This window comes from Ctenopharyngodon idella, chromosome 1 (assembly GCF_019924925.1).
Source record: "Ctenopharyngodon idella isolate HZGC_01 chromosome 1, HZGC01, whole genome shotgun sequence".
Taxonomy (NCBI): Eukaryota; Metazoa; Chordata; class Actinopteri; order Cypriniformes; family Xenocyprididae; genus Ctenopharyngodon; species Ctenopharyngodon idella.
The window spans coordinates 24667759-24692629 of record NC_067220.1 but is presented as its reverse complement, the minus strand read 5'-3'; the positions used below and the strand labels follow the sequence as shown (position 1 = coordinate 24692629).

The 24871-nt window shown below is 37.6% G+C and overlaps 2 protein-coding genes across 3 annotated transcripts in view; one reads left to right on the top strand and one right to left on the bottom strand.

Moving 5' to 3' along the window:
* LOC127514176 (uncharacterized) overlaps positions 1 to 13739 on the bottom strand; it is a 194749-nt gene extending 181010 nt beyond the window's left edge. Inside the window, exon 1 of one of the 2 annotated variants that reach the window (XM_051896716.1) lies at positions 11956 to 13739. In XM_051896716.1, the coding sequence (XP_051752676.1) occupies positions 12202 to 13512 (1311 nt within the window). In that variant the 5' untranslated portion in view covers positions 13513 to 13739 and the 3' untranslated portion in view covers positions 11956 to 12201. Of the gene's footprint in view, positions 1 to 10522 lie in introns of both variants that reach the window. The other variant, XM_051896708.1, reaches the window with a different exon arrangement.
* Positions 1 to 24871, top strand: part of LOC127514149 (uncharacterized) — a 358601-nt gene that overhangs the window by 237341 nt on the left and 96389 nt on the right. The gene's annotated exons all lie outside the window — the stretch shown is intronic.

Below are 24871 nucleotides of genomic sequence, written 5' to 3'. Positions count from 1 at the left end.
TCAGAAGCCTATAACGGAGTGTCTATTTACAATAAGTGCAAATAGCATCATTTGTTGACAAACACTCTAGCTCCAATGTCTGGATGGGCCACTCAAGTTTAAAAAGGGACAGATGTAATTCAATGTATTCAGTGGCGCAACAATAGCATGTAGGGTTTCAGATTTTGGCTTTTACAGCGATCGCTGCGGGGTCGAAGCAGCATTTTGCTGAGCTCACCCAATAATAGAGCTCACTCCTATTTTCTCATCATATACATTTTCAATAAAATGAAAATCATGTTCAAAAAGTGGAAATAAAATGTGAACAAGAGTTTAATAATTTTAAAAGTGTTCATTGAGTAGTGGAGGGGTTTTATTCTCCCAATAAGGCAGCATCCATTTAATAATTTTAATCAATATAATCACACTCTATGATATTATTGCATCCTGTACAAAAATACTGGGGTACAAATAATATCTGCCAATACAATGTAGCCTACAGCATCTAAATACTATTTACATATCTTGCAAAGAACTGATAGGCTACTTTTACATAGTGTCAATATATCGCTATTTTCATCTAGTATAAATAGCATATCGTGAAAATGTTGCTATTGTCACTTAGTATAAATAGGATGTATCGGTATTTTCACTTAGTGTAAATAGCATCTACAGTAGGGGTGTCAAACTCATTTTAGTTTGAGGGCCGGACTGGAAATAAATGAACCATATGCGGGCCGAATAAGCTTCTTCTTATAATAACCTTAGTGCGCTGATAGTTGCATTAATATTAAACATATGAACAACAAATTAATTTGTAAGAAAACTGTATTTTTTTTTTACAGCGAAAAGACTATATATATTTTTTTAAATGATTTTTTATTTAATATTTTTTATTAGCATTTTTTATTTTGAATTTTCATGGCCAATTTCAATTTTTATAAGAAGCAAATCGTCTGATTCTGATACTGGTTGCAGATTTTTTTAAAGCAAATTTATTTGTTGTTTATTTTTTTCACAGGCCAATCTGGCCTTAAAACAAATATGTATAGCTCTTTGATATTAGAGGCAAACACTGGCATTTAGATATTAGAGGCATTTTTATCACAATCCCAACAACGACGTTATGCACATGAGCATGAGCAGTTGTTTTTAATTTAAATTACTGAATAATTTCAAGATTAACAGCAAAAACTAGGTCTGGTCTGACTTTAGCTTTGTGAAATTATGCTAAAACAAAATCAGCAGACGGACTGAATGAAAATGGAACAGCAGTGATATAGCGTTTCCATGGTTACCGCTATACACACAGCAGCGCTTTTCGATAAATATAGGCTAATACTACTACTTTATATGGAGATAAGAGGAAAAGCCATCAAAAGTTTTATTAATACAGTTCCTTCCAGAGATACATTCATATCATCCCACTGTAATATTTATATTATTCTCCCTATTTTTCGCGAACAGTGAGCTTGTGCATGGTACAGTATTTCCTCTGCTGGCGGGTCTGTTCTCTTTGTGTCCGTATTCAGCGTGTTAAAGTCCTGTTTACATACTTCGTAAATACACAGATGAAATTTTGGGAAATTATTACAAAGCAGTTTGTTTGCAAGCCCGGAATAAAAACGTTTTTGGCCCCTGGACTAGTGCATCTCTATGTTTTATTATAGTTCAAATCAGATTGGACAGCGGGCCGTAAGTTTGACACCCCTGATATATTTGCACTGTAAATTGTTTTATTTACTATGGGCTAATAAATTTAACCTCAGTGTTAGCCTGGGATGAATGCAAATTCCAATGATAACCCTCTGGGATTTTGCAGCACCAACTTGTAACAACAGTAGGTCGACATAACTATTGCGTTCTTTAATTGATTCCCTGTCTTATTCTGCCCTCTAGTGGGTAATAAATAAATACTTTTAATGTTATTAAACACTCGTTAGGCAGGTTATTTGCACTTTTAGAACATTGTTTTCCTTTTAATTGAAAATAAATGCCTTTTTTGATATGTGAAGTGTAACTAGAGAAGAGCGAACTCGGCAAAAGGCAGATTCGAAACCGCGGCGATCGCAGTAAAAGCTTGAATTGCGATCCAATACGTTAGCGTTGCGCCACTGAAAACGTTGACGTGCTTTCCTCCTTTATCATACTTGATAGACAATAAAGAGTTATTATGTTGAAATAACGACTTAATATCTTGAAATAACGAGATATTATGTCGTTATAACGACTTAATATCTTGAAATAACGAGATATTATGTCGTTATAACGACTTAATATCTTGAAATAACGACTTAATATCTTGAAATAACAAGATAAGTTTTTTTTTTTTCTCCCCACCAATTTTTTTTTTTTTTTTTTCACCATGCGGTTTAGGGCTTCCGTAGAAAAGTATTGCTTTTTTTTTTTTTTTTTTTTTTTTCATCATGTGATTTTTGGGGAATTGTATTGAATCCAAATAGGGTCAATTTGACTCGGACCACTGTGACCTGAAATCGAACAGTGCATGAGGGTTAAAAGGGACAGTTAACCCAGAAATGAAAATTCTGTCATCATTTACTCGACCTCGAGTTGTTCCAAACCTGTATGAATTTCTTTATTCTGCTGAACACAAAGAAAGATATTTTGAAGAATGTTAATAAGAGCTCTGGGGCACCATTGACTACCATAGTATTATTTTTTTCCTACGGAAGTCAATGGTGCCCCAGATCTGCTTGGTTACAAACTTTCTTCAAAATATTCTTTGTGTTCAGCAGAATAAAGAAATTCATACAGGTTTGGAACAATTTTAAACAGAATTTTAATTTTTGAGTGAGCTATCCCTTTAAGAGTAAAACATTTAGGAATACAACCAATTTATATATATATATATATATATATATATATATATATATATATATATATATATATATATTAATGTGCCACAGTATAAAATGCTGTTATGAGAGAATTCAGGAATGGTGTTAAGTCATAAGATTTTACTTTCTCATTAACCAAATTTTTATATTTTCAGTTACTTTGACGTTCATAAAAACAACAGCTGCTTATATTAACATGTTTAACTTTGTAAACATAAAAAATACAATGTTCAGTCTTTGAAGTAGTCAGTAAACTTGCCACGATAAATGTCAATGCTGTTAAGTTTTCTGCGTTCAAAGCGGTTATACTGGTTTACTGGTTGGACGTTAGATGGCGCTATGGGTTAGTTTTCCCTGCGCAATTGCGCGAAATTAACCCTAGGGAGTTTTAAATCTTTTTGGTTTTATACATTTCTTTATTTTAACTAAAAATTAAAAGGAAACTGATTAAAGTAAATTAGCAAGAATTAGTAATGAATTTTAGTTGAGAACCACTGATGTAGATAATTAAAAAGATTGTATCTTAGGCCTGCAGACAGTTATATCCATATAGCCAACGAATCATAAACACTCTTATTACTATCTTGTTACTAACATTAAAAAAGAGATAAACAAACAAATATAACAAATAACACAAGTTATAACAAATAACAAATTTGCTTACCTTTTTTAAAAGTTCTGAATCCAATCAAATTTGCGATCTTACTGCCTATAAAAAGAGTCGCACAATGAGCTCCAACCTTATGACACTACACTCATTATATTATCACAGATATCAAGAAGGTTTATAACTATTTTGACATTTTATTTTGTCTTACCTAAAATATTCCCGTCGATCCTCTAGTCTAGTCCATCTGCTGACGTCTCGCGCAACAAGTAACGGTTTAAACGGTTTTTGCGCGAGACAGACCATTGAAGATTCAGTGATTTACGTTGTATAGACAGAATAAAAATTTCACAATTTAATTCACAAAATGAAAATAACATGAATTTAATATGGATTATTTACACATTTACACCACTTAAGTGAAATAAAATTGCTAATGAATTGTTAATAGACAGTAGGCCTGTTGGCAGAATTAAAGTGGCTAAAAAAAATAAATGATGTATATATATATATATATATATATATATATATCCTAAATAAATGTTATTGAGGATTATGTGTTCTGATTATTTGTGGAAACAAAAATATATTGTTAATAATAATAATAGTTATACACATTACTATTATTACTATGAAAAAAAAATGAAAAATGTAACTGTATTTTTGTTTCCACAAATAATCAGAACACTACTGTTGTTATGCAAATTAAAATAATAATAATTAATATAATTATTATTATTAATAATACAACTTCTTGGATAGCATTTTACTATAAGAATGCAAGAGGAATTAATTAATAGCCTGATTGTTATAGAGTGTTATAAGGGGTAAGACGTAACACTGAAGTTTCAATAGACTAGCCTATATCTTCATAAAACAAAAGAAAGAAATGAAAATAATGTAAAATTAAAACAAATTAATTAGAGAAAAGGTTTTAGTTCACTTTACAATTTACAGTTAAATTCTTTTTTTGAAGGTTTACTGATTTATAATTTATTGACCTCTCTCAATATATATATATATAAAAATGATGCATTTATCAACCAGAAAGCAGGGGGTATTTCAGGGCTGTAGTTTTGCTTATAATTGTACGTCTTTTTAAACTCACAGGTGAACAATTATGGAGTGTCTTTAATTATTCAAGTGCTTCAAAGCAATTTTTTGAATCTGTAAAAAAATGAAAAAGTTCCATTCTTGTGCATGTTCAGTATGTTCAAGGGCCCCAGCTAATAACAAAATAGTTAAATTTTTACAGTCCATCTTATAAGGTTCATAAAGGAACCTTGACAACAGACCAGGATCTTATCTGAACCCTTCTGCCACAACAAAGGTTCTAAAATGAACTGCACAACATGTGCCAAATAATCAATGGATCATTATAGAACCTATAGGTTCAACTTTGAACCTTTATTATAGTTAGAAGTTTATATTTGCACTTTAAAGTTCTGTTTTGAACTGCAAAGGTTCAATCTCTTCTAAGAGTATACTGTCCTGAGTAAGATATTTTACATAAAAGATGTTTACATATAATCCGCAAGACAAAAAAATAGCTGAATTTATTAAAATAACCCCATTCATAAGTATGTGAACCACTGATTCTTAATACTATGTGTGGTTACCTGGATGATCTATGATGTTTCTATGTTTGTTTTATGATGGTTGTTCATGAGTCCCTTGTTTGTCGTGAGCAGTTAAACTGAGCTCTGTTCTTCAGAAAAAATCTCCAGGTCCTGCAGATTCTTCAGTTTTCCAGCATTTTTTGCATATTTGAACCCTTTACAGCAGTGACTGAATGATTTTGAGATCCGTCTTTTCACACTGAGGACAACTGAGGGACTCAAACACAACTTTTAAAAAAGGTTCAAAAACATTCACTGATGCTCCAGAAAAAAACATGATGGGGGGTGAAAACATTTGGAATTTGAGATCAAGGTAAATTGTATTTAATTTATCTTCCGGGAAACATGGAAGTATTTTCTGTTGCTTCCGAAGGGCAGTACTAAATGAAAAAAAAAAAAAGATATTCAAGCGAAATAAGAAAAATTTGGACCTCTTCATCCTGTTCAAAAGTTTTCACCCCCCGATTCTTAATGCATCGTGTTTCCTTCTGAAGCATCAGTGAATGTTTGAACCTTTTTTAATAGTTGTGTTTGAGTCCCTCAGTTGTCCTCCATGTGAAAAGATGGATCTCAAAATCATTCAGTCACTGTTGTAAAGGGTTTAAATATGCAAAAGATGGTGGAAAACTGAAGAATTTTTGGGACCTGGAGATTTTTTCTGAAGAACAGAGCTCAGTTTAACTGCTCAGAATAAACAAGGGACTCATGAACAACTATCACACAACAAAAAAACAGTTGTAGATCATCCAGGTAATGACACACAGTATTAAGAATCAATGGTTCACAAACTTTTGAACTGGGTCATTTTAATAAATTCAGTTATTTTTTTTGTCTTATGGATTATATGTAAACATCTTTTATGTAAAATATCTTACTCAGGACAGTACTAAATAAAAAATAACATGCATTTTGTATGATCTCTCGTATTTTGTTAAAATTTTACACATTTTCACAGATTCTGCAAGTGGTTCACATACTTTTTCTTGCAACTGTATGTTCAGTAGGTCAAATATGGACTACTGTCTGGCTGATGTAACATCAGATAAAGACAATGAGTATAGACAATTCATGATCATGGGCTAATTTGTGAGAAAAGTGTCCATTAGGTCAAATGTACAATACTCTATGGCTGAAGTAGCATCAGACAGAGGCAGGCATGACATATAAAGTCCATGATCGAGGACGCTTGGGACAGAAAATATTTAATCAGTTCTAATATGGACTTCTGTGGGGCTGAAATAAAATTGGAAGGAGTCAATGAGTCAGTATAGAAAGTTCTTGATCGAGGACTAATTTGCCAGAAATATGTGCAATAGGTCTAATATGGACTTCTTTATGGGTGAAGTAACATCAGAAGTAACATGTTAATGATAAAGTATAAAAAGTTCAAGATCAAGTGCTCTTTGGCCAGAAATATGTCCATTAGGTCAAATATGCAATATTCTATTGCTGATGTATGATCGGGAGTCAATTAGTATCTATAGAAAGTTTATGATCAAGGACTAATTTACCAGAAATATTTCCATCCGATCAAATATACAGTACTCTATGGCTGAAGTAACATCAGAAGCAGTCAAAAGTAATGCATGAAAAGTTCAAGATTTAGTACTCTTTGGCCAGAAATATGACCTTTAGGTCAAGAATACAATATTTTATGGCTGACGTATCAACAGAAGGAGTCAATGAATATGTGTGAAAAGTTCATGAGTGAGGACTAATTTGCCAGAGATATGCTCTGTAGGTCAAACTTGGGCTCATGTATGACTGAAGTAACATCACAGTGAGGCAAAGAGTATGTTTGCCAAATTCATGATCGAGGACTCTTGGGACAATTTTTTTTTTTTTTACGTAAGTCTATATGGAAATAAAATCAGGAGTCGTCATAGAAAGTTCATATGTATAGAAAGTTCAAGATCAAGCGCTCTTGGGCCAAAAATATGTCCATTAGGTCACATATGGACTACAGTATGCCTAATATGACATTTAAAAGGCGTCAGTAAGTATATATAAAAAGTTCAAAATCAAGAACTAATTTGCTAGAAATATGTCTATTATGTCAAATATACTCTGACATTAAAACACGCTGAAGAAACAACAGAATGAGGCATGTATATAAAATTCATGATCAAGGACTCTTGAGACAGAAAAAATTGAATCAGGTTTAATATGGACTGTATGGCTGAAATAAAATCAGAAGGAGTCAATGAGTATGTATAGAAAGTTTTTGATCGAGGACTAATTTTCCAGAAATATGTTCAGTAGTTCTAATATGGACTTCTTTATGGCTGAAATAAAACCAGTAGGCCTAGTCAATGATGTATACAAAGTTCAAGATCGAGTACTCTTGGGCCAGAGATATGTTCAGTAGGTCAAATATGCAATATTCTCTAGCTGATGTATCATCACAATGAATCATACAATATTATACAATATTGTACAGTGTTATACAATAATTTGCCAGAAATTTGTTCAGTAGGTTTAATATCGACTTTTGTATGGATGAAATAACATAAGAATGAGTCAATGATAATGTATAAAAAGTTCAAGATTGAGTGCTCTCATTCCAGAAATATGTCCATTAGGTCAAATATGCAATATATTCTATGGCTGACGTGTAATCAGGAGTCAATGAGTATGTATAAAAAGTTCATGATCGGGGACTCTTGGGACAGAAAAAAATTAATCAAGTCTAATATGGACTTCTGTATGGCTGAAATAAATTCAAGAAAGTTCAAGGTCGTGTATGTTCCGTAGGTAGGGTGACCACCCGTCCCGCTTTGCGTTGTACCGCACAGCATTTTCACCTCTTGTCCCGCACGTCGCATATTGAGAAAATGTCCCGCATTTTCATCAGTCTGTTGGTTTTTAATTATCATATTAAGAAAACGTGCATGCATTCTTTTGCTTTTTTAAGAAAGCATTTTATTTATTCTTTTTGCTGCGTAGTTTTTCACCTATATTTAACAGCGCTTCGACAGACGTAACATCCCGCCTTACACAAATACAACAGCCGTTTTTTAAATCCTATCCAATGGTTGAAAAGAAAGGAGTAAACACGGTCACTAGTAGGTTGTGACGGCTGTCAATCAAAATGTGGAGCAGAGTTGGACTTGGTCAGAACTGTTTCAAAAATAGGATGACCAGACGTCCCCGTTTTCCGGTTTTTGGTGTTCTGTCCCCGACTGGAGCTGTCCCCGGAAATGTCCCCGTTTTATAGCTCGTTCAAAACAGCCCACATATACATTACAAAAAGCCCGACGAGCATACAGCAGCCTGCTGGAGAAATTGTGTAGTGATCATGTTCACCAACAGAGGGGGCTGTGCAGCTACACTTGGTCGCGCGCGCGCCGCTACGTCATGAGGAACGTAATCTGGATCTGGACCAGAGCAAAGCGCCATTATCGTCAAATATCAAAATAAACATCGTTATCGGTTTCAAGGTAGTAACATACTAACTATTCATGTTAAATTAAAGTAATACTGTTTGTATGTTTTATAACAGGGCCTCAACAGGGTGCGAGATTGTTTTGCACAATTTTCTACGTCCACAAAAGTTCCGCAGTCACAACGCAGCAATTTCCACACGCACGTCTTAACTACGTGGTGAAGGTACACTCAGATATGAATAAATACAAAATAAAATAAAATAATACACGTACTTTGTGCTTAAAATGAGTAAAATGCAAACTAATAGTTAAATAGTTAAAAGTTAAAACAGTTGTAATTTCTGTATAGAGTAAAACAGCTTGTGAAAATTAAAATATAAAATTCAATAAAAAATATTTGTTAAATGCCGTTTTATATTTATCTTCTTATATTTATGTTGTTATATTTTTGTAATGTAATGTGCTTTTGTAAAGTCATGTTATAACAGGCATATTGTTTTGAGCTGCTTTTACGGTGGTTACTATTAATAGTGTAAAAGTTTTTTGGTGAATTGTATTAAAACCAGAGCAAAAATCCTAATAATAAAACTAAATCATAATTATTAATGTAATAATAGCCTATAAGGATAACCCACAACAAATAACCCACAACAATTAAAAACAAAAACATTCAAAAATGTATTGTCCCTGTTTTTTAATAAATAGATAATAACAAATGAGATTTTGGTAATATTTTGACCACTAAAATAGGAAATGTCCCCAGTTTCCATATCAGAAATCTGGTCACCTTATTCAAAAATAGTTATCTGCATGATGCCTGCTGCCTTTGGGCTCAGTGATGTTGAATTTAAATGACATGTAAAATAAAGACATGTTATGTTACATTGTGATGTAATGGTGTTTTCTGGAAGAGACTAAAGAACAAAGTATTTTTATCAGCTGAAAGGCAGAATACAAATGTTTTTATTAAGTTAGATATAGCTTCAGGTTATGTTTTAGTGTTGGTAACATGTCCCACATTGTCCCACACAAACTTAGTAATCGTCCCACATTTGGTTTGTTTGATGGTGGTCACCCTGTATGGTGATCACGTCGGTATGGACGGTTTGTTGAGGAGGTCAAATGTGGACAACTGTCTGGCTGATGTAACATCAGAAGGAGTCAATGAGTATGTATAGAAAATTCATGTTTGACGAGTCTTGGGCCAGAAATATGTTGTTCATATTTTTGAACTGCTTTCAGTTCATTGCACCACGGAATATGTTAGTTGTTGTGTGCATTGCGATGAAACAGCGCATGCCTTATATGTTATTCTTCACTGCACAACGGATAATTCATATTTTGAATGCAGTCACAGTTTTGTGTTATGTGTTATCTCTTCAATGCATGTGAAATTAGTTATTTATTGTATTTATTGCAATGCAAATAGCACATATGGTGTGTTATCTGATCAATGCACAATGTAATAAGTTGGTTCTTGTATAGTCAAGTCACCTTTATTTATATAGCACTTTTTACAATGCAGATTGTGTCAAAGTAGCTTTACAGTGATAACTGGTATATAATTTTGGCTGCATAGCAGCTCTTAAAGAATGGTGTCAATGCAGGCAGATCAAAGCACTGTTGAATATCAAATGTCAAGTCAAATGTCAAGCATCCCCAACTAAGCAAGCCAAAGGCGACAGCGGCAAGGAACCCAAACTCCAACAGGTGACATCAGGTGGCAAACAGGTGGCAAATAGATGTTAAAATGGATAAAAAAGTCGGGGGGCCAGTTCTCCTCTGGCGAACAGTGCTTTGTTATGATTCAGGTAGCTATCATAAGTCCGATAGGATCGCAACATTCAAAGTATTTATTCCAGTTCCATCCAGTTGAGGATCGTATCATCACGCCGTTATGGACGGCTTGTTGAGGAGCTGTGCCACTGGCTGTCGTGTCGATGAGGCCTTCACAATGGATGATCTAGTTGACTCAATCTCTGCTGATACTTCAGGGCTGCGTTGTGGTCGTGTCAAGGCGCAGGTCCTCGATCTCACCTGGATACAGCCCGGATCCGGTTGACTACGGTAAACCTCGGGATAACCAGAAAGACTAATATTAGCGTAGATGCCATTCTTCTTCTGATGTAACGAGTACATCAGGTGTTATAGGAAGTGTTCCCGGTTCCGGCTGACCTAATTTATGCAGCCTAATAATCCTTTAACAGATTTGAAAATATAAATTGGTAATGTGTTATGTGTATGCCAGGTTAAAGAAATGCGTTTTTAGTCTAGATTTAAACTGACAGAGTGTGTCTGCTTCCCGAACAATGCTAGGAAGATTGTTCCAGAGTTTAGGTGCCAAATAGGAGAAGGATCTACCGCCTGCGGTTGATTTTGATATTCTAGGTATTATCAGCTGGCCTGAATTCTGAGATCGCAATAGACGTGAAGGACTATAATGAATTAGGAGCTCGCTCAGGTACTGGGGAGCTAAACCATTTAGTGCTTTGTAAGTAATTAGCAAGATTTTAAAATCTATACGATGTTTAACAGGAAGCCAATGCAGTGTTGACAGAACTGGGTTAATATGGTCATACTTCCTAGTTCTAGTAAGAACTCTAGCTGCTGCATTTTGTACGAGCTGTAGTTTATTTATCAGGCGAGCAGAACAACCACCCAGTAGAGCGTTACAGTAATCTAGCCTTGAGGTCATGAACGCATGAACTAACTGTTCTGCATTTTTCATTGAGAGCATATGTCGTAGTTTAGATATATTTTTAAGATGGAAGAATGCGGTTTTACAGATGCTAGTAACATGGCCTTCAAATGAAAGATTGGTATCAAAGAGCACACCCAGGTTCCTAAGTGACGACGAAGACTTAACAGAGCAGCCATCAAGTGTTAGACAGTTCTAGGTTATTACGTGAAGAAGTTTTTGGTCCCAAAATTAGAATCTCTGTTTTTTCTGAATTTAGTAGTAGAAAATTACTGGTCCAATTTTTTATATCAGCTATGCATTCTGTTAATTTTGTGAATTGGTAAGTTTCGTCAGGGCGCAAAGAAATATTGAGCTGAGTATCATCAGCGTAACAGTGAAAACTAACGCCATGCTTCCTAATGATATCTCCCAAGGGTAGCATGTACAGAGTGAACAGCAACGGTCCTAGTACTGAGCCTTGCGGTACTCCATATTGAACTTGTGATCGATATGACATCTCTTCGTTTACTACTACAGACTGATAACGGTCAGATAAGTATGATTTGAACCATGACAATGCAATTCCACTAATGCCAACATAATTTTCGAGTCTATTTAAAAGAATATTGTGATTAATAGTGTCAAATGCAGCACTAAGATCCAGTAACACTAATAGAGAGATACAACCACGATCTGATGATAAGAGAAAATCATTAGTAACTCTAATGAGAGCAGTCTCAGTACTATGGTACGGTCTAAATCCTGACTGGAAATCCTCACAGATACTATTTCTTTCTAAAAAGGAACATAGTTGTGATGATACTACCTTTTCTAGTATTTTTGACAGAAAAGTGAGATTTGAGATCGGCCTGTAATTGACTAATTCTCTAGGATCAAGTTGTGGTTTTTTAATAAGAGGTTTAATAATAGCCAGCTTAAAAGTTTTCGGTACGTATCCTAGTGATAAAGATGAATTGACGATATTAAGAAGAGGATCTATAACCTCTGGAAGCATTTCTTTCAATAGCTTAGTCGGTATAGGGTCTAACATACATGTTGTTGATTTTGATGATTAAACAAGTTTAGACAATTCTTCCTCTCCTAAAGCAGTAAATGAATTGAATTTTTCCTCAGAGACACTACAATGCACTATCTGACGCGATACTGTAATAGACGGTTGCATGGTTATAATTTTTTCTCTAATATTATCGATCTTGCAAGTAAAGAAGTTCATAAAGTCATTACTGCTGTGCTCTTTGGAAACATCAGAAGTTGAAGCTTTATTTCTTGTTAATTTAGCCACTGTATCAAATAAATACCTAGGGTTGTGTTTATTTTCTTCTAAAAGTTTTGAAAAATAAGCAGATCTAGCAGATTTTAAGGCCTTTCTGTACTCAATCATTCTCTCTCTCCACGAAATGCAAAATACTTCTAGTTTTGTTTTCTTCCAGATGCGCTCCATTTTTCTGGCTGCTAACTTTAGGGCCCGAGTGTGCTCATTGTACCATGGCATTGGATTAATTTCCTTAATCTTTTTTAAGCGCAAAGGAGCAACTGAGTCTAATGTGCTGGAAAAGACAGAGGCAATAGTTTCTGTTACAACATCGAGGTCTTCTAAGCTTTCTGGTATGCTAAGGCGATGAAACTGATCAGGAAGATTATTTATAAAGTGATCTTTAGTGGTAGAAGTGATGGTTCTATCATATTTATGGCATGGAGGCAGTTTAGCCGCCTTGACTAAATGTAGTATACACGAGACTAGATAATGATCTGAGATGTCGTCACTCTGCTGCAGAATTTCAACAGCATCAATATCGATTCCATGTGACAATATTAGATCTAAAGTATGATTACGACAATGAGTGGGTCCTGACACATGTTGTCTAACACCAATAGAGTTTAGAATATCTGCAAATGCCAATCCTAATGCGTCTTTTTTATTATCTACATGGATATTAAAATCACCAACAACAAGGACTTTATCTGCAGCCAATACTAACTCCGACAGAAAATCAGCAAATTCTTTGATAAAGTCTGTATGGTGTCCTGGTGGCCTGTATACAGTAGCCAGCACAAATGTCAACCTACATAATGTTACGTAAAGTACCATCACTTCGAAGGAATTATATTTGAAAGACTTTTGACTAATACTGTAAATATTACTATAGATTACAGCAACACCTCCCCCTTTGCCTTTCTGACGGGCATTGTGTCGATAATCATAACCTTGAGGACTAGACTCATTTAAAGTAATGTAATCGTCCGGCTTTAGCCAAGTTTCTGTCAAACACAGCACATCTAGATTATTATCTTTGATAATATCATTAACAATAAGTGATTTTGAAGAAAGGGATCTAATATTTAACAACCTGAGTTTTATCATTTGTTTAGCATTATTATCTCTATTTTTTATTTGTTGAACATCAATTTAATTTTTACCATTAAATGAGTTTGGAAGTTTTTTGTTTTTACTAATTCGGGATACAGACACAGTCTCTATTTGAAAATATCTAGGTGTAAGAGTTTCTATGTGTTGGGAGTTATCTGAATTTTCTGACTTCTGTAACGTGAGGCAGCTAGCAGACGGTCGGTTTAGCCAGTCTGTCTGCTTCCTGACTTGGGCCCCAGTTTGTCATGTTTCAGTTCTAAGACTATGTGCCATATTACTAGAGAGAAGAGCAGCACCATCCTGGGAGGGATGAATACCATCTCTTTTCAACAGGTCAGGTCTGCCCCAGAAACTTTTCCAATTGTCTATGAAACCTATATTAAAGCTATGCAACAACTCAAAGTTAAACACAACATCTCGAGTGCCTATCACCCTCAGAGTCAGGGAGGGCTGGAAAGATTCCATCAGACTCTTAAGTCACTTTTGAGATCGTATTGTGTTGAACTTGATTGTGACTGGGAGGATGGACTTCCCTGGATGCTGTTAGCTATTCGTGAGGTTGTGCAAGAGAGCACAGGCTTTAGTCCTAATGAGTTAGTGTTTGGACATACTGTCAGGGGCCCTATTGCTGTCTTGGCAGATGAATAGAAAACATCTGATCCACCTGAGAATGTCTTGGACTACGTGAGTAGTTTTCGTTACAGACTTTATGAAGCCAGAGCTATTGCTCTACGAAAATTAGGTAAGGCTCAAGGAAAGATGCAGAGGTTGTATGATCGTAAAGTCCAGGAATTTTCAAGTAGGAGATCAAGTGCTCGCTTTGCTACCTGTTCTGAGTAGTCCATTTCAGGCTAGGTTCACTGGACCTTATACGATAGTGAAGTGTTATCCTAACAACAACTATCTTTTAAACACGCCTGATCGTAGAAAGAAAGTACAGGTTTGTCATGTTAATTTATTAAAATCATATGTGACTCCTGTACCTTCTCTGTCTGTTGATGTTGTGACAACTACTGAACTTCTAGATCCGAGTGTCTCTACAGCATCTGTAGATGTGGCTGACAATCTGGAGGAGATTAAAGGTCCTTTTTGAGGAGAAGTGGAAGGGCGCCTCAACAATTCTGAGGTTCTAGCTAATTTAGCTGGTTATCTGTCTCTTTTGTGTGAATCAGAGAAGACAGATATAATCAAGTTGGTAAGTTCATTCCCCTCACTCTTTTCTGATATTCCTACCTGAACTCATGTCATTGAACATGACATTGATGTTGGTATGGCTCAACCCGTAAAACAACATCCATATCGTGTAAATCCCCTAAAAAGGAAGTTGCTTCAGAAAGAGGTGGATTATTTACTTGCTCATAATTTAGCAGAACCTAGTTTCAGTTCTTGGAGCTCTCCCTGTATTTTGGTGAGTAAATCTGATCATTCTTATCATTTCTGTACTGACTACAGGAAGCTTAACTCTTTGACGAAACCTGATTGTTTCCCTCTTCCCAGAATCGATGACTGCGTAGATCGTGTGGGCTCTGCCCAGTTTGTTAATAAATTCGATCTTCTAAAAGGCTATTGGCAGGTGCCCTTGACCTCATGTGCTAAAGAACTATCTGCTTTTATTACACCTGACAGCTTTCTGCAGTACACTGTTATGCCTTTTGGAGTTCGAAATGCTCCCACTACTTTTCAGCAGCTAGTAAATCGAGTGTTGTCTGGGTTGAGGGGATGTGAAGCTTACCTGGACAATGTCGTTTTGTACAGTTCTTCTTGGTCTGAACATCTTGCACAAATTAGGGAGCTTTTTGAGGTTTGGCTAAAGCTAACTTGACTATAAAAACCTTTCGTCCTTGCTATTGATGCTAGCGCTTATGGTGCTGGCGCTGTTCTTTCACAAGATGTAAATGGGATTGAGCATCAGGTCAGTTATTTTTCCAAGAAGTTTAACCGTGACCAGCAAATGTATTCTACAGTGGAAAAAGAGGCTCTAGCCCTTGTTTTAGCCATTCAACACATCGAGGTCTATTTGAGTTCCGTCTGTGGTCCCTATTGTAGTATACACTGACCACAACCCGTTAACATTTTTAGATCGAATTCGTGGTAAGAACCAAAGAATTCTGAGATGGAGTCTTATTCTGCAACCTTTTCACTTGCAGATTAAACATATCCGTGGCAAGGATAACTTGATAGCCGATGCTCTTTCTCGTGCGTAAGATATCCCAGTAGCGTCGGGAATCTTCTCTCTTTCTCTCTCTCTTTTTCTCTTCTCTTCTTCAATTCTTTCCTTTATCCTTTCTTTTTTCTTTTGTCGGTTCTTTAGGGAACCTCTTTTTGGAGTGGGAGGTGTGACGTCCCCCAGCCTACTAAACCTATTGGTGCAGAATGCGGGGGTTCCTGATTGGTTCCCACCCATTAATTGATGATTACCAACAGTATAAAAATGGCTGTGTACTCCTAGTGGACAGACACTCTCTGGGGAACATTCCTAAGGGGTGACTCATTTTTGTGTTGACCTGGTGCATGTAGCATAATTTCTTTGTTATTGTTTTTTTGTTTCTGATATACCCCTAGATTTTCTGTTCATTATTATTGCTTGTATAATTTGTTGAATTTAATAAATCTTTTTCTGGAATTTGATTTCGTGGTCTAATCCCTCTTTTATGTTGCGGCTTGGAACGAGCGGGTCGTAACAAAATATGACTAAAAATACAACAAACGAGCATACATAGAATAAAACGAAAGTAAAGTCAAGAAAACAGAGGTAATCAAAGAAATGGCAAAATTACAAACAGTTAAAACCTTTGAGAGCCAGCAAGGAAACTCAACTTACACGTGAAGCTTAAAACGCTTCGAAAAGAATGGCTCTATACTTTCTGCAGGAGTTTCAGTTCGTGCGGCTGGAGCGATTGGTCCTTTTCCGAGAAAGGGTTCTTCGGCGGGACTTTCAAACATGGAAAATAAAGAAGGAAGAGTCCATCTCATAGATAACGAAGAGTGAGGGCGACGGATGAAGAAGACTCAATGGATGAAGAAGGACGTGTGCCGTTGTCTTTTAAAGACAAACAAACCAAACCGCCTCCTTTGGTGAATAACCAATGTCCAGCATGGATTTTAAGGAGGGAAAAGTTCTCTTTGTCTTGTCTTGCTGCTCAATTTGCATAATTTATGATGGTTTCAGAATTGGTAACTTTTACTCCAAAAGATCTTAGAAATAGACTAATGCATGGTATCTTAATAGAACATACATAGTTAATTGAAGCATCCTGAGAGGGTTCATTCAAGCCTAAACATGGCCGGGTGAAAAAGACATAAAGACATAGATACAGTCTTACACTCGCATATAAAGGTTTGGGGTACAATTCACACAACTATAATCGTAACTTAATATTAAATACATGATTAAACTGAAATACAGGCTTACAGGATTACATTTTAATCATATTTTAATGAATGTGACCTAAAGAGAGTCCTGGTATGTTCCTCTGTGTGTGCGCATACGTGTATTGGAGTTTGACGACGTCTGGAATGTGGCCGCATGGCTTGCCGTAATTCGATCTGAGTTTAGTGCAATCATGCTAATCTGATCTACTGCAGACGCTACAGTCCCCCTTTCGGCCGATGAAGTTCCTGTGTGGACTTCGTTGGACGGTAACAAAAGTCGGATGGCCAATGGATCATGATGTTCAAGCAGCAGGTGGTTCCTACTTGTTTTCGGTCCATCTCGGTGAGGCTTGGCATATTCTCCAGCTTGACACCTCCTCTCCTCTGTCTCCCTTTGAAGCCTCGAGAAGGGGCAGGCAGGCACCTGTCCCTGGACTCTCACTGATACCCAGTATCAGTGTGTACCCAATTGCCGAGGAGAGGCAAAGGGCCATGTTGGTAGCAGTCCAAGCCTGGACTATAGGTGAGCTGGTTAGGATGGGTAGTCGGGACAGTGCTTGGAGGGCTGTGTCGATGGGAGTAATGTTGATTAGCTGGGACTGGAATTGACAGCAAACCAGACGCCCTCTGACATACTCTGCCACATCTTGCTGCATGCTGGGCCAGTATGCCACTTGTTTCAGTGTCTCATAAGTGGCTCTGGTGCCATGGTGTCCAGCACATGGTGCGTCGAGAGCGTACATTAGCGCAACCCCTTTTGGCCCTGTGGCACTACAAGCTTTGGCGCTGTGAGGTCATCAGGGACATACCAGAGAATGTTGTCTTCCACACGCAGCATGTGTTTGCTCTCATGCAGTTGTTTGAGGCTGGGGCTGCAGTGGAATCAGATGCTGTGATCGGGTGGTTGGAGGGATCTGAGAGGTGGTTTAATACAGCTTTTATGGAGGTGTCGGAGGCTCGGATGTCAGCTATATCATTGTTGGAAATTTGTGGAGCCATTGACAGTGGCTGTGAGGTGGGAACTGTTGTAGGAACAGTTCGCTGGCTGTGGGTTATAGCTTCCACACTAAGGGTGGGCGACTGGGGTGGGGGTGACCATAGATTGCCATGTAGTGCGCCAGGCTTGACAAGGTCATCAGTTTGGTCATTCGAGTCTTTGTCACGCCCTGGTTGCTTTGAGTGTCCTTTCACCTTTTTCCAGTAAACAATCATGTTGTGTGTTTGGGTGATGTCATCACATGTTTGGAACAGGTGTTGATGTTTGACCGGCTTGTTGTTTGCGGTCTTGAAGCCATTTTGTTTCCAGCCCAGAAGGTGGCATGTGAAACTGAGTCTGGCATAGTTTGAGCCAGTGCGAATGAGGCATTCTTTGATGTTATGGGCCGAGGCGATTTGAAGGGTTATGAGAATAGCTGCTACTTCAGCATACTGCGATGACTGGGGACCCAACTTGAAGTGTTGTAGGAACATCCATCGACGTAGGCAGTGGGCATACCTTGGCACGCATTCTTGAAGTACTTGTGACAGTTTGGTTGTTGTTGTTGTGGCACTTCTGCCTCCAGTGTTAAAGCTGGTGTGTCATCGGAGCAGTTTTGGCAAGTAGCCAAGCCGTTGCCCAGTGCAGACTTGTGGTTTTGGGCATATCGTGCCTCAACGTTGCGCCCCTGGAGGGCCATCAGCCACGTGGCTATGCGTGAGTTGGTGACCACGCCATCTCGGATATGTTGGCTGTTGAGGAACGTGACAGGCTGGTGACAGGTCTCTAGGATAACCTTTTGTGCTCCGATGTAGTTGGAGAATCTTTGGATGGCCCATACAGTACCGAGCAAAGCCTTTTCACAGTCCGAGTATTTACGCTTTGGTGACAGAAGTGTCTTGCTGGCATATGCTACGAACCTTTTGTCATGGAAGTCGTGACTCACTAGCCATCCCAGATGGTAGGCCTTGGGAATTCTGATGTCGGTAGCCGTGCAGTTGTTGAACAAGATGTAGACTACACGGGATGACACTTCAGTGAGGGGTGTGGCTTCCCGAGTGAGTCCAAGTTCCACGCCTTCGGGTGAAAGTTGGAAGAAACACAGCGTGTTGTTTAGGGTTTGACCACGTCGCATGTTGAGCCGAACAGCGCCCCCTTTGATGTAAGCTGGTACTACAGCTTCCTGTTCGTTGACCAGGATGTGATATGTACCCAGGATGTATCAAGCTCATTGGACCGATTGTGCGGTGGATGGGCGCTATTTGTTCAAGTTGGACCTCATTTTGGCTGTATGACTGCACATTTAGCTCACATCTTTGTGATTTGAGAGTTCTATTTTGTCTCTTAGCTTCAGCTCTGAGTCTTTCAAAAAGGTCAGATGACATCAGAGTAAGATCTGCTCCGGTGTCTACCAGGACTTCAATTCTCACATCATTTTCCACAGTAATGGCTTGGGCCAGTTCTGGGCAGTGATCAGAGACTGGATAAATGGTTGGATTTTTAACAGTCTTTTCAGATGCAGCCTTTTGCTTAGAATAAGCCTTGTGGACTAAGTCTCGCAGCTGCTGAGTAAACATACTGCGTGGGCAGGCCAAAACTCCCAGATGATGACTCACCACAGGGTGCAGATTTCGGAGAAACAGAGTTTTGAAGTTGAAATCTTCCTCCATTCCTGGCTCGTTACGTGCTCCAAAGTAGGCCCTTCGCAGTCGGTTGTAGTAAGCTTGTGGGTTTTCCAGTCGGCCCTGTTTAAGGTCCATGGCAGCAGGGAGCCCTTGGTCCCATTCAGGGTCAGAAAACTCTTTGATCAACGCCCGTCGCAGCTGCTGGTAGTCGGATTTGACAGCTGCTGGCGAAGGTTCTTGGACGCTGGACGTCTTGGGCAGTGTTTTTTCAACCCCCTTTTGAACTAGGGATTCTAGACTGCCCAGGGGAAACTCTGTCCAGCTGCTCGTTGCTCAGGTGCTGGGGTCCACAGCGCCGTTGGGCAGGAACGTGCTGGTCAGGGCACCCAACCAGGTCTCGAGATGGTCCCAGTGGGTGCCGGGGCTGGATGATCTGAACACGTTGGCTTGCTGTTGGCGAGAAAGACAGCACGAACAGAACCAATGCAAGCACGTGCAGGATCAATGAGTTACGATAATACATGATTTGGTAAACTTTGTGTGTAATTCCAACTAATTGGTGCAGACAGTTAGTGCAATGTAGGCCAGACACTTATTGTTGATAGCCGGGAATGACCACATGGACCGATTTGTGTGGGTGAGTGCCAGATCTAAATAAAGATTTTGACAGGCGGTAGCTCAGTTGGTCCTCTAATGACTCTGGCTGCTTTGGTCATTTATCTATTATTCAGCTTCCGTGATGGCTCTCACAGGTACTGCTTTTACGTGAACTGATGAAACAGAACACAACAGAGAAACAAATAGACCAGGGCAAAAGAGAAACGATTAACGAGTAAATAAAACAAAAGTAAGATAAGAGCAGAAAGAGATAGAGGGGAGTTAAGGAGCTTAAACTTATTACCACAGTCAGGGTTCATGGCAGGCCTGATGAGGGCACTGTTGAGTTATCAAACCTAAGGAGAGGGTATGGTTTAAGAGTAGGAGGGTCAAACACTTAAATAATCAGAGAATATCTACTATTCTGTGGCTTTCAATAAGTGAGTGGACTGTATGTCGTTACTCTAGGCCTGGGTGAATTGTGATTGTTTAGATAAGGACTCAGTGGTGGCGTCAACCTTTCCTAGACGCTCCAACACTCGACTGCGGTGTCCGTGGCACCCTGTCCCCTTTGTACCACAATGCAAACACTCAAACAGTGACTTTTAGCACAATTGGTAGATTTGCAAATGTACTCAGGCGAGGTGTTTTGCCAACGGCCAGCCTGACGGGTCAAAATTGAGTTCTCCTTGAACCCAGAGTCTGTCCCCTCAATGGGCAGTTACTCCAAACTGGCGGTTCCGTCTTGCGGAAGCCTAATCAGGGAAATTAAACAAAATTGCCCTTGTTGTCAGCCTGGACTCGTTGCCTCCCTGCACCTGAAATACCCAATTTGCTGATGTCGCCTGCGTGTCGCCCGTGGTACGAGGTCAGAAATGTCCACGATTCACACACAGCCAGCGCCGGATCCGCCAGGCCAGGTGACTCCACTCACTGGAACTCACTGAAACAACCGTCGACTCACCACCGAGCATTAGAGGTGGCACTATCTGCAAGTACACCAATGTTCACATAAACACAACTTAATTGTAAATTTAAATCTAAATCTTGCTTAAACCAAATTTAAATAATTAAGTGTGTAGGGCAAGAGAATTTGGGTCTATAATGACAATCAGAATGAACTAGCTAAGGAGCAGAACAGAAATAAACAAAGCAAAGTAAAAACAGTTCAGTGGCACTTGATTCAAATTTTCATTAAACTCTGTTTAAGTAAATTCAAATAAGTGCATAGAATAAGAGAATGGGAGGGAAAGAGAGGAGAAAAACCTTCCCTATTTGAGAATGCCCCCCAAAGGGGGAATGCTTCTTAATGAGCAAATGCCAATTGATGACACTAAAACTTAATTTTAAATTTCAATTAAACTTTGTTTAATTAAATTTTAAATAAGTGTATAAAATAAGGGAGGCTTGGGTGTGAAAAGGCTGTTAACAGGGAAAAAAAAAAAAAAAAAAAAAAACAGGATAAAGAAATAAGCGTGAATAAAATACAACGATGAGGAATCAAAAGGAAGGAATCCCAAAGTAAAATAATTCAAGAGAGAAAGAGAAAAATTTAAATTTGAAAAAAAAAAAACCAAAAAAAAAATGTAAAAATGAAAGACGAAAAGGGGAGGGAATTGACTTATCTGGGGAGTGTCCACAAGGGGGAGCGCTTCCAGAAAGTGAATTCCCTTTGTTGGAAAAGGGGACTTAATTCAAATTACAATTTAACATGTTTAAACCAAATTTAAATCAGTACACCACATTTAAAAATACTAGCAAACAATAAAGTAAAAGGGATGAAAAGTTATAACAGCAAACAAAATTAAAATAGCCACAGGAGAAATTGAAATAATGCCAAAAACAGAAAAGGGTACGAAAAACAGACCTAACGCAGAACGCCCACAAGGTGGCGTCAATGAGTCCACACAACAATGACGTAGGGAGGGTGTGCCACACACCTAAACAGACTGCCCCCTGGCGTTTAGTCAGAGGTACTGCATCCACCTACTTTAAAATCGTGACTTTTAAATCTAGCGCACGACCGATTTAACTGCAACTTATCACTTACAGTATTTAGAATCTCAGCGGATTCTTTTGTGCCAGTTCGCTGGACACGAATATGCAACTTTTTAGCAGGATTTATTCGCTGCTGTTGCAAATTAACACTGGATCAAGGTGTTAATAAACTCCCAATTTCACAAATCGATCAGATAAACAGGGTTTCTCAGATTAGATTTGCATTAGGTGGTGCGCTGGTTAGCTGGGCCAATGTCCCACCTACGAATGAGTGAGCCGCTATTTTGGATTATCGGACATACGCAATAATAATTTAAATTTAATAGCGAAATTATGAGGCCTTCTAGAAAGAGAGAGAGAATCTCGTCTCACTCAATCTTTTAATCACGCTGAAAAACGAATTCTTCGTTTTATTCGAGTGGAAATTAATATTAAAACTGTGTTGTAAAAAGATTGTCTCCTTTTGCAGGAACAAGTTTAAATATTAATGAACTGCAGTTTATTTTAAACGGTTAACAAGTTTGTTAACGTTTCCAGAGTGAGGGGCGCTTTGCGTCTCGTCTCACTGTGAATGAAGCACGCATAACATTAATCACACATAAAATTGAATCCGAGTTGCTCAAACACAAAACCGAGTTTAAAACGTTGCTCGCGTATCTCCACCAAAATAATCTTCTGTAGCGAATTACAGGTATTTAATTAATTAGCTCAAAGTATGGGTGAAATATATATATATAATTAAATCATAACGCGTTATGATTAATTATAATATAAATCGACCAAAAAGGGAATTATGCACATATATTGTGAATTAATTACAACGGAATATAATTAATTACATACATGGTTCAGGATTAGTTCTAGTTTAATAGTTAATTGAGAAAGACTGGTCTAGTTTGACCAGCAAACTATCAGCTTCCTTATTGACTATTATAAAAGGTAATTTTTCCTCTGGCCACGAAGAGTAATTTCCTATTCTAGCATTAAAGCGTAAAGCAGTTTGCAAAATCGGAACGTAGAAGTGACTTGATTTTCTGAATGAGCAACAGAAACAATAGAGCATGAATATAATGTATTTAATAGATACGAATATATGACTAAAAATACAACAAACGAGCATACATAGAATACGAAATGGCAAAATTACAAACAGTTAAAACCTTTGAGACCCAGCAAGGAAACTCAACTTTACACGTGAAGCTTAAAACGCTTCGAAAAGAATGCTCTATACTTTCTGAAGGAGTTTCAGTTCGTGCGGCTGGAGCGATTGGTCCTTTTCCGAGAAATGGTTCTTCGGCGGGACTTTCAAACAAGGTTTTAGCTTAAGAGTAAAATAACCGGAAAATAAAGAAGGAATTCCTTAAAGACTCTTAAGAGTCCGTCTCGTAGATAACGAAGAGTGAGGGCGACGGGTGAAGAAGACTCAATGGATGAAGAAGACTCAACAGAGGAAGGACGTGTGTCGTTGTCTTTTAAAGACAAACAAACCAAACCACCTCCTTGAGTGAACAGCCAATGTCCAGCGTGGATTTTAAGGAGGGAGAAGTTCTCTTTGTCTTGCGGCTCAATTTGCATAATTTATGATGGTTTCAGAATTGGTAACTTTTACTTCAAAAGACCTTAGAAATAGACTAATGCATGGTATCGTAACAGAACATACATAGTTAATTAAAGCATCCTGAGAGGGTTCATTCAAGCCTAAACATGGCCGGGTGAAAAGACATAAAGACACAGATACAGTCTTACACTCACATATAAAGGTTTGGGGTACAATTCACACAACTATAATCGTAACTTAATATTAAATACATGATTAAACTGAAATACAGGCTTACAGGATTACATTTTAATCATATTTTAATGAATGTGACTTAGGCCTAAAGAGAGTCCTGGTATGTTCCTCTGTGTGCGATCGTTTGAAGTCACAAGGGAGAGATTCGTGGGTCCATCGACACGGCCATAAAATGTGTCAAGTGAGCTGTTAATGTCAGCGAGGCCGGAATCAGTGTGAGATTTACAAACAAAAGATCAAGAAGGTAACACTTTAACGAAGTTTATAGTTGACTTGCTAATCTGATCCAGTGGTGGACGAAGTACACAAATCAAGAACTTGAGCAAGAGTACAGATACGTATCATAAAATATGACTCAAGTGAAAGTATTTAAGGCTCCTTTTCAATTTTACTTGAGTGAAAGTACAAAAGTACTTGATTTTGTACTTAAGTAAAATAGTACTGATTGATGAATGTTTATTTTGTAATTTTATATATAGGCCACTTATATAATTTTATTTTATTTTATATATTTTATATAATCCTATTGCTCAAAATAATTATGAATGATTATGAATTGTCAAATAGCCAGCACTAGTCAGTATGGATGGAAGATTAGTGGATGCAGATACATAATATGTAATGTGTGTTGACAAACAATATAAAATCAGACGAAACATATAGGGCTAAATACATAACTTTTTAAAAAATTGCTACAGCAGTGGGGAAGATGAACGTGCATGTTATTTTAATTTGTGTTAGAGTTGCACGATTCTGAATAAAATGAGAATCAAGATTTTTATTTGTTTCTTTCAAATAGAAATCATGATTCTCCCATGATTCTGAACAGACAACTAAACAAAATTGCGTATAATTAATTATTAGAGGACAAAATATTAATTGCTGCAGTCTATTTAAAAATATTTAATGAATTATTATTTTTTTAAAAATGGGTTTGAATGAATGATTCAATGACTCACTCATAACTATTTCACTTGTTTCATTACTGGATGA